This window comes from Larus michahellis, chromosome 9 (assembly GCF_964199755.1).
Source record: "Larus michahellis chromosome 9, bLarMic1.1, whole genome shotgun sequence".
NCBI classification, from domain to species: domain Eukaryota; kingdom Metazoa; phylum Chordata; class Aves; order Charadriiformes; family Laridae; genus Larus; species Larus michahellis.
The window spans coordinates 10,091,828-10,102,649 of NC_133904.1; the positions used below are offsets into that span (position 1 = coordinate 10,091,828).

General features: G+C 43.0%; 1 protein-coding gene across 1 annotated transcript; it reads right to left on the reverse strand.

Moving 5' to 3' along the window:
• Window positions 1–363: 363 nt before the first annotated feature.
• On the reverse strand, window positions 364–7,726 carry MESD (mesoderm development LRP chaperone). Its single transcript, XM_074602137.1, has 3 exons — window positions 7,145–7,726; window positions 2,825–3,057; window positions 364–2,096 (listed from the first exon to the last, which is right to left on the reverse strand). The coding sequence occupies exons 1-3, from the start codon at window positions 7,724–7,726 to the stop codon at window positions 1,832–1,834; spliced, it is 1,080 nt and encodes a 359-aa protein (XP_074458238.1). The 3' UTR covers window positions 364–1,831.
• Window positions 7,727–10,822: the final 3,096 nt, after the last annotated feature.

Sequence of the window (10,822 nt, forward strand, 5' to 3'; positions counted from 1 at the left end):
AACCCAGAACACTTGACAAAACGATGAATTAGTTATGAACAAGAAATGGACTGCACGTCTCTCCTCAATGCAATGTGAGACCCAAGTACCTCCACAGATTCTTTTCAGCTCCACTACACATTTGGATTAATAGTGGAATACAAAAGTAATACAGAAACCTGAAGAAATACATGATTTTCATTTTTCCACTCAGACAAACAGGCAAAGGCCTGTTTAATGAAGCATGGCAGGAAAGGTTTCTTTAATCCTAAATTCATACAAATATAATTAAACGAAATAAAAGCAGTCACCGGCAACCTTCATCATCATCATTTAGTCCTTACATACAGAAACCAAAGACGAGTTAGTCTAACGAATGCGCAATTATTTAAAAGATTTTACTACTCAGTGAAACAGTAAGCTTAGTGACATCTTTTTTATTTTCAAACAAGCACTCAGTAAGTCCGTTTCCCACTTTTGCTACTGAAGTATTCCACAAGATCAACCATTATGGTTCAATTAGGACCTTTTATCCAAAACACTTGGATTTTAGCACCTTAAATAAAGACTTAAAGTAACATCTTAGTAGTATCGAATGAAGACAGTTGATACTGTGCTCATCCTCTGGAAAACAATGTGGACCATACAGACTAGGTGCATTTAGTCCTTAACAGATAGTAAGGCAGAAGGGAAACAATTCTAAGCAATGCATTTTACTAAATACAATCTGAATAATAATAAAACCTTCCAAATTATACAAAGCTTTTCAAGGAGAAATCGAATTTGCTCCCATACATCAAATTTCATAGTATTTAAATCAAAAGTTCGTTGACAATCAACCACGTCAGTCAGGAATCTGTACCCGAGATAGAATCTGGTTATTAAAAACCATTAAGTGATAGGTCTAACTCAAAAGTTTTAACTCTGTACTGTAACTAGTACTTTTTCAAAGATTTAAACAAACCCTTAAACCAGTAAAACGAATTAATTTCAGAGTTAAAGCTATTTCTTCTAGCTCACTGTCTAGATAACGGGGCATACGTAACGCTTGCTTCCACAGGCACAGTTCTTTGGCAGCAGTAGCAACGCCCATGGCATGAATTTGCCTTTCCCCCCCGACACTGCTCACGTGGGTACTGTAATTCCATTAACACCCCGGCATCACTTCTGACGGGCACAGGATCTCCTTTCTGCACTGATTTGGTGTCGACTAGCCAAATATCTGCCTTAGCTTCTATCATGCTTCTACGCTTGGTGGATTTCTGGGGACATACAGAATAGGTTTTATTTATTCTGAAGTAACAGGCAGTCTAACCAGACATGTCCCAACCCCTGCAATTTCAGGCATCTTTGGCCACTGTAATGCTATTCTTTGCGATTTTAGGCAATTTTGCCAACTGAGTCGAGCAAACTGGCTTCCAAGAGAATCTTTTAGCATTGTACCTTGCTACCTAAGAGCAGCTGTGAATCAATGACCAACTTGCATACCCAAGATGGACGCAGCTACTACAGACAAACATCAGTGGATTCTGAGACTGTATTTCTTCTTTTCCACTTAAGTTTGTGATGTTAGACACACAGATTTGTATGTTAATTTTAAACAACAACAAAAGCATAAAAAAAAATATTACAAACTAAAGTAGTCAATCGCTGGTATTAAACATTACCTTTCCTGTAACTAAACAAATGGACAATATTAATAAGTAAACTGGTGAATTTCAACATAGAAGTCTTTTAACCTCAGTAATCTCTGCTTCCTTTCCCCCCTCCCCAGTAAAGCCAGGACCTGCATGGAAATTTAGTTTCCCTTCAAGGAACAGCAGAGGAGTATTCAGTCTGGTTAACGCATCCGTCATAGCTCCTCTCTCTGTTTGGTTGCTCGGTTGTCCTCTTTGACGCTATTAGATTTCTTGTCCACATCTTTTTTCTTCTTTGTTTTTTCAGGTTTTGTTTTGTTTTTCACTTTCTCACTTTCTCCTGCTCCTTTGCCAGGATAAACCTGACCTTCCAGAGTAACATCCGCACACCTTTCTTGGTTTATCAGAAAGTCTTTGATCTCCCAGGCGTAACCGCCATCACGCAGCATAAAGATGGCACGATTGGAGCCAACAATAAACCTAGAGAAAAGATATAAGTTAGCTCCATGCCTTTCAAACGCTACAACGTTTTGCTTAATTCAGAGCACCTCCACAACTGAGGGATACATTTACGAGCAAGAAGTTGGAATTGTTGTTGCCTGAGGATGGGGACAAGAGAACAATTTTCTGGCATAAGTAATAATAAAATATATTAAGTTTTCAAATAACCAAGGAGGAGTAGAATACGAAGAAAACTTAAGAACTAATTCGGCACTATGTAAAATCCACTAATGGGCATTAAACTTGCTTTATACACTTGCTGCAATCCTTCTCAGCCTCAGTTCAAGAGCACAACAATCCTCTGTTTCAAAATAATCCTCTCACTCTGAGAGAAAAATCACGTTTTTTAGCCAGGGGAACAAAAAGCCTTTTGTGGTTAGAAGTCTTCCAAGTGCGATGTTTTCCATCAAGCACAGAAATGCAAACTACTGCAGCGAAAACTGGTAAATAGCTGAAACGTAATGAGATAAAACGAAACTAGGCTGTATATACATCAGGCATTAAGTGTCAAAAAGAGTTTTGCACCACGCCAGAATTTTTGTAGCATGACTTAAAACAAATCGGTATATAAACCGATATAGAAACAAAGGAATAGTGATGGATGATGGAGGTGGGGAAGGGGACAGGATGGACAACTAAAAATATTTTCAGGAAGAAGCAAGGGTTCCGTAAAAGCAAGAGTTTCATCCTTGCATACAACAGCTTACCTTTGCACATCATAGTTTGCATTGAAGAGACTGCCCTGCCACAAGCTAGTTATTTCTTCCGTCTCCTTTTCTGTGGGATTTCCCGACACCGTGACAAACATCATCAGAGTCTTCCCCTTTTTCGTCAGCTTCAGGATACTTTCAGGCTTGCCCGGATCAATTTTTGAGAAATCTATTGGTGCTGGAGGCCTCTTGTGTTCGGGAAGATCCCCCTCTTCAATGTCATCATCTTTCTGTTTTGAAAAGGAAAAGAAGGCTTTAAACTCCACTGTTCCACAAAGCTGTTCTTTTCTGAAATTACCCATCGTATAGACAATAACTCTGCTTTGATAAAGAGAAATTCTTTTTTAGTTTAATGATGGAGATTCTCAAACCAAAAGAAACAGTGAATTTTGTTTCAGGATACTTCACTAAGCGTGCTCTTTCCATTTATAACCCTCCTCTCAAAATGATGCACATTTTCATACCGACAGGTAAAATCTGAGAAGTATTTCAGCCTCAAGGCAGAATTCAAGTACTGCATAAAATAACACTTTTTCTTCACAGTTTCACAGAAGTTTATTAAGTATACAAGATGAACTGAGAAAGTTGCACTTAAAAAGCCTCAAACACACATAAAGAAGTCGTTCACCTGCATATTGCTTTCAGAGGTCAAAACTCACTTCTAAGGGTCATACAATCACTTGAGAATTTAATTTTCCTTACTTTGTGTCTCTACACAAATAAAAACACAAGAGTTCAGAATTTCAATGCTCCTGCCACAGGAAAACTTTTATTAAAGGTTTCATGGCTTTTCTAGTGCACAGATGCAGCTCACAGTCTGACAACATAATCACCACGAGTAAATCACTCTTAGAATAGAGAAAAACTCTTGATTCCTCTGATGAGGTTGACAGGCATTCAAATATTTGGAAAGGCAGAATTCAAGCTGCTGCCCCTTAAAACAGCTCGTGGCAGAGAGGAGTGAATGTAGTGACAACTTACATTGAGACAGAACTTGATTTATTAAACAGTATGTGTATCATAGAATTAAAAAGTATAAAAGAGAACAGAAAACCCCTGAAGTCTTATACTGGCATCGCATCCACCCAAGCACTAGTAAATCAGCAGGAATTAAGGCAGACATTTTAGGTGTTGTTTTGTCTTCAAGCATTTAGTGAAAATATGTATCGCTCCATTAGGAACATGAACTGCAGCAGTATCTAAAGATACTCCCTTCAGAAGCCTCAAAGGTCAGGAGCTGAGCTTGATTTTTAGATCCAAGTATGCATTACCTTCTCATCTCTGCACAGGCATCAACACAAACACAACATCACCCTCATCCAACATCCCACTACAAGGAGCGTCCCGTACCCGTTAAGGTTTCATACAAGTGACCTATGTTCTTTTCCCATGTCAATTACATGGAGTTTGCTGTCTTTCTGACAAGAGAGTTTAAGATTTAGCTACAGAAGCCTTGGATTTAATCCTTTCTTTCTTTATTAATTACATATCTGTTTCAATTTTGCAAGTCTGAAACATGCTTTCAAGTAGTCCACATGCCTTGGAAAATTTCACATTAAGTGAACTGGGCGCAAAGGAGAGCCCCAGGAAAGTCCCTCTGCCCTCACTAAGTGGGAACAACACTTATCTTAGAGGAAGCTGGAAAATGCTCATATTGGTAAAATACAGTGAAAATACAAAATCTTACATGATTGAATGAAAAGTGTTCTTCAGAAGTAAGAGCAAATCAATCCTAATTTTAGACTGGTTTGACTAGTGCAAAACCAGCTTATTTCACAGTCTTGAAAATGAAGGGCAGAAGCAAGTGTTTCCAAATACTCCTTAGCCAATACAGAAATTGGCTTTGGATTTAGTGACAACACAACCTAACATATATTACCTATTTTTCCCTTAACTATTCAAATAAATGCTCATAAAGCTGTATTGCTACAGTTTGAATAGAAATATTATAAGAAACAGTCAAAAGTTCCCCTACACAACAATTCTTTTCTTGATTCTGTCCAAACTACCACGCAGTTTTGCATTTATAAAGCTATCTACAAAGTAAAAGACTGGAAGAAAAGTGTTAAGCTTTTGCTTTGAGATGTCTAGCAGATTCATTCATTTAACAGTAACAGGAGGCTTCAGAGGGAAAGCATCACACAGACACAGTAATAACTATATATTCCTTCTCTTTCTCCTCCCCTAAGCTCCCATTTTCATACATTTCTCATCAATGCCCTGGATTTTTATTTTTAAAAATATTAGCAACACATGTCACCTAATTCCTTAGCCTATTCAATAGCCTTAGCTCAGAGGCAAGCCTGAGAAACCCTGAGCTTACAACAATAAGGAATTATTTAAAGTATATGACATTTCAGTAACAGAAGGACCTCCAGACCAGATTCTCAGTTCTGTTTCTGGCTCCTGTGGACTCAAGGCTGCTGGAGAGTCCCTTTCCATGAGGGAAATCCCTAGGTGGCTTCCTTCGAGCCACCTAGTGCAACTGAGCTGCTGAAGTAACCTCTCTCTCTCTCTTCCCTGTTCCCCATGCTCATTTTCCACCAGATACTCTCTCAGTTCACCAGGCAGTGGTGCACATGGTCACACCAGTACAGTGCAAGGGGCAGCACAAGAGCCTGAACAGAGAGGTGTCTGACCCCAAGGATGTTACAGACACCAGCCTCCAAGGCTTTTTACAGCAATTGCCAGGGAAATAAAAAAATATTAGAAGTCATCTCACTCAGTTGAAAGTAATAACACGATTCTGTACAGATCTGTGCCCTGTAGCCCTCACTCCCAGGCATAATTCCTGCTCTCACCCAAATTCATAATGGCCCCTTTGTTTCTCATCCCACCCAATCAAGTCCACTCATGCCCTTTCTTCTCCTCTGTCCTCCAGCCACCACCCCCTCAAGTCTTTCATGTTCCTTATATGGGTCCTGACTACCATCAGGCAAAATGCCATACAGCTGACCATCGCGAAGAGCAAACAACCATTACTTGTTGAGCTCCTGCTTCAGTAACTTTTTTTCTTCTAGGGCTCTGGCTGTCTGTGCATTTCCTCGGCAGCAATGCCAGCCCCAGGAGCCAACTCCCCAGCTGCTCGGTCACATCTGCACGCAACATGGCTACAAGCATTTGCGCAGCACATGGCGAACCGGAGCAGAGACCGGCTCCAGCACAAGAGGAAAAACCCCAACAGGCTCCTCACCCTGCTTGCCACATGGCTGGAACAGAACACACAGCCAAAGAGTCACGACAGCATTAACTTGAGGCTCCCTTTCCTCCAGGCATCTAATTCACAAACTCAGAGATGCTCATCTTTTTCCCACAATGCCAAATTAGCCTGGTCAATATTATCATTTAAGCCTTGATTTTTTAGTAGCTGGGACTACCCAGTCCTTGGCTGATAATACTAAAAAAAAAGGTGAACTTTGACGTTTTTTATGTATTTAAAATTTTAACTCAATTTTCTAAGAATCTTCCTTCCTAAAGGGAGAGACACAGTAACAGTCCATGGGATAAACAAGTTCATAACCTGCCAAGCAGGTCCAAGGCACACATCCTTACTTCTCAACAAAGTTACTTTATCTATATTACACATACAAAACCTACTGCTCCATCTTGACTTACAGCTGTATCTGGTGTTACAGGTGAGAAAAGTTTTCACTCTATTATTTCCTCCAGTTTTTGTGAAAAACATTCCGGGGAACAGCCTCATGGGAAAGAATAAAAGACACTGATGAGTGCTCTGGCATTTGTCAGATGATGATTCGAGACAAAAATAGTGAGAAGATCCAAACAGTGGCATGACAAGCACACGCAGAAGGGAGTGATGGGGAGCTGTCAAAGAAAGTTACAGCAGTGGGGTGATGGGGATGAAAGGGGGCAAGGGAGCCGGAATTAGATGGAGTGACAAGGAAGGAAACACCAAACCAAAGACACAACTACATACATACTCTGTAAAGGCAAAATGAGCATTTCTCCTGCTATCCATCCTTCTCTCACAAAACACATATCCCTTAATAGTCCAAAACAGCACACGTTTAAGTCAAACCAGGCTGTGGACGTGCCTGTGGGGCTCAGGGGCTGGGTGGCAGACAGGGGCCGCCGGGTAGGCTGTGGGGGCCGGGGCCGCCCTCTCGGAGCCCGTTCTGTGCCCGCTCCCCCCGACTTTGTAACCTCCCCACACACGGACCGTCACCGGTCACCCTAAGGCCACCGGGCCGCGGCCGCCAAACCTCCCGCCTTCCCCCGGCGGAGCGGGCCCCCCGCTGCCGGCCACGGGGTTCCCCCTGCGGGCTCCGGCGGCGAGTCCCCGGCCCCTCCCCGTACCTCCCACTGCTCCAGCAGCCGAGCCATGTCCGCGTCGTTGTAGTCCCGAATGTCCTTCTTCTTGGCCGGCCCCGCCCGCCGCTTCCCCTCCGGCTCGCCGGCCCCAGCTGCCGCGCACAGCCACAGCACCAGGCCCAGCAGGGCCCAGCCAGCGGCCGCCGCCATCTTCTCCCGGACCTCACCGCCGCCGGAAGGCGGCCCCAGCTGCCTTAAGGGGCGGGGGCAGCAGCGGCGGGGCCCGAGGGGAGGAGGAGGAGGAGGAGCAGGAGGAGGAGCTGGAAGGGGTGAAGGGGCAGCGGCAGAGACGGCGGGGCGGGCTGGGCTGGGACCGGGGGACACGGAGCGCCATCCTGGTCCGGCTGGGGGGGGGAGGTTGTGCCGCTCCCCGAGCACTGGGAGCGAGCTGGGGGGCCGGGGACCCTCCTCCTCCCCCTGTTCTTCCTCCTCCTCCTCCTCTTCCTCCTCCTCCTCAGTGCCCCTCATGAGGGGCCGTTCGAGGAGGCTCCCGGCCGGCTGCGGTCGGGGCCGCACTGGGCGTAGGCCCTGCACGTCTGGGCCCAGGATATCGAATAAAAGATGCATATTGTGGGGGTTTTGTTTTGATTGGTAAGTGGTTTTTTGTTTTTGTTTTTTTTTATGTCCGATGGACCAGCTCCTGGAATATAAACTATGCGATTTCTTTTTGTTGCCCCCCCCCTTTTTTTTTTAAAGACTCCTGGTCACTAATCTATGCCATGGGAACTGGGCTCGCTGCACTGACTGCTGATTTTAACTCGTATCTCAGCAATGCTAGGTTTTTAGTCGGCGGCTTTCAAAAATAAAGCCGTGTCGTTACTAAAACACAACTCCAGAAATCTGAACACCACAAAGAATTAAGAAACAGGGCTTTTTCTGTGTATAGACTACTTTTCCATTATCCAAAATGAACTGAATTACACAGAGTAATGACTCTATAGGCTTATTTCACTCTTCAGTCTTCATTTTTTTCCTCATGGGAGATGTTTTAATTATAAATAGCGCTTTGCCTTCTCTTTTACCTTTTAGACTTGGGCTCCAAGAAGTTTAAACGTGTGACCTGAAGGACACATCATGTCGACTGCTGCTGGCAGACGTTGTCGATGGCCGGGCGGATGAGTGAGCGGGGGGCTTCTCCCTTCATGTGGAAGCACTGAAGGGAGAGCAGGCTCAGAGCAGAGGAACTCATTCCACAAAGTGAACACTTCAGCCCGAATTCTGTTGTTGTACATAGTCCTCTAATCAACCAGGAGCCCACAGCATGCAAATACAGAAGAAAAGCAGTCAGTAGGCAGGGGAGTGGGTTTGGGAGGCTTTCCGAAGCCAGGACTGTTGAAATGAAAAAGACACTGAGGGGCTGCATAGCTTATGAGCACCAGGGAGACGCGCCACACAAAGCAGCAGGTTGTCGAGTGCACACGTAGCATGAGAAATAGCAGAGGAGGATGTGGGATCCAAAATTTCAGCACCCTGATAAACCACCAGCCTGGTCTGCAACGTCCATTCTGAGGGTTGTATCGTTTTATGACATGTCAGCCACGCTGCCGGCACGCCTAAGGAACAGGAAGCAGTTAGACCATGGCTAGAAATGGGGCTTGTTAAACGTACAGTAACTGGAACGGGGGTTTAGTCAAGTACTTTCCACAAAGCTGTCCAATAAGTCACTAATGAGCACATTTGCTCAGTGATTTCTCATTAAATATAATGAACATCAGGTATACTGTATCAGATTGCCCTGATTAATGAGGTTTTACTAAAATATGTTTCTGGTAACTTTTGTTATTACTGGATCATGCATACATTCACTGGGAAAAAAAAGGCTAAAGATTCAATTTTGGAATGCTGGACTTACAGCATAAAGTATTTTCACTGAATTTCTACTGGGAAATACTTTCTTCAATTCTGTTTTCTCTTACTAGGACAAACCAAGCCAATTTTGACTTTCTTTAATATCTGGTGCTACGTTCAGATGTAGATCTCAAAAGTAATCCAATTCCCTTTGGTAAGTGAACAAGTCCGTCAGTATATCCGCCCCTGCACCAAACACTGTGCATTTCCTTGACACGCATATAAAAGCTTTAATTTGAAAGGGAGATATTTTTCATGCTTGGCTCTGAGCTTGCAGCTCTCTCTGTTCCGGCGGAATTCTGTGTCCAGGAGGAACTTGTTCAAAGTGTGCTCTTTGTGGAGCCAGCTGCCAGACAAACACCTATTCGGCCTCTTGCCGTACTCTGCTGCTCTTCTTTCCCATGCAAGAAACAAAAGCAATGCAGCTAGAAACACCTATCACTGACAAGGGCAAATTAAATTGGATTTTCTTTTTATTGAAGCACATTGCATTTTGTTTAGAGTATCTATAGGATCATACCAACAAGCTTTTTATAGCTTAAGCATTTTTATATTCCTTAACAGTTTTTATAGGCCTAGCAGCTAACACTACTACGATTACAATACAGAACATACCCAATAACAGATGTCTACTTTCATTACAGATTGCAAAAGTAAGGTGTTTAAGGCTTTAACGTGTAAAGTCCCACCCAGTCATGCCAGGGAATGTCTAAAGCTGTGGCTGTCATTTTTACTTCTGCAACACACAAATTTTATTAGTAGTATTTTCAATTACAAAGTTACACCTTATCAGAAAGGCAAATCTACCTTCCCCTGTTGATGTAAACTCTTTTCATTATTGAGTAGGGTTGGGTCAAGCTGTAATAGGAGAGGATTCAGGATGGTCCAACTTTCTGTTAATGAAGTTTGGGATTCTCTCTTTAATTTTTTTTTAATATAACCTGCATTTTTGGAACTATATTTGTGCAAAATATCCTTCCCATACCATTATTTCTTATGAGCTAGGGGAAGAATGTGCATATATTTTTAGCTGCCAAAAGCTGTCTCAAGTCTTTGCTGGTGATGGTGTTTTTGTGTGCAGTTTTCTATTTTAAAGCGGATTCTCATTCGCCACATTTTACTTTTCTTTGCAAATATAGTACAGCAGGGTCTTAAAGCTTGTCCCTTGACGTACGTTGGAACGAAACCTTGGAAAGAACAAAGAACTTGACTTCATCAAGGAAAGGGCAGCACCTTCTTGGAAGAACATAGAGACAATTTAGAGATTAAACTATCAGGATCAGAGGATCAGCCCTAAGCACGCAGAAGGGGGAATGAACATGCAAGGGCTACCCACTATCAACGTAGCTGTTGCTAGCAGGTAGTTCCAGCTGTTCCAGCTGTGTCTGGAAGAATTAATGCATTTTAAGAACTGTGCTAATACAAGAGGATGTTTAATAGTGGCTCAGATGAGTAAGGTGTTGCAAAGGTAGCCTTTTAGTGATTACTTTGAATATTTCGTAGAATCATAGAACCATAGGGTTGGAAGGGACCTCTGGAGATCATCTAGTCCAACCCCCCTGCCAGAACAGGGTCACCTTAGAGCAGGTTGCACAAAATTAAAAAAAAAAAAAAAATTAAAATGATTGAGGTCTGGTGTACGGCTGTGCTCTTTATACAGCATGACAGGCATGAGAACCGCTTTTGCACCCACCAGCTTAGTAAAGGACCAGGACAATATTGCGTCAAATAACACAGAAGTCTTGCTGAGTAACTGATCCCAGAAAACTTAAAGCAAGTCTTGAGATGACCCGGCATTCAGAGTATTTTCACCCT

Bases quoted from the DNA above. Each gene is read 5' to 3' on its own strand.
- MESD (XM_074602137.1), bottom strand. From the start codon at position 7,726: ATGCATCTTTTATTCGATATCCTGGGCCCAGACGTGCAGGGCCTACGC. The intron at 3,058-7,144 runs GTACGGGGAGGG...TTTTCAAAACAG, and splicing joins GGCTGCTGGAGCAGTGGGAG to AAAGATGATGACATTGAAGA. The intron at 2,097-2,824 runs GTAAGCTGTTGT...TCTTTTCTCTAG, and splicing joins GCAAACTATGATGTGCAAAG to GTTTATTGTTGGCTCCAATC.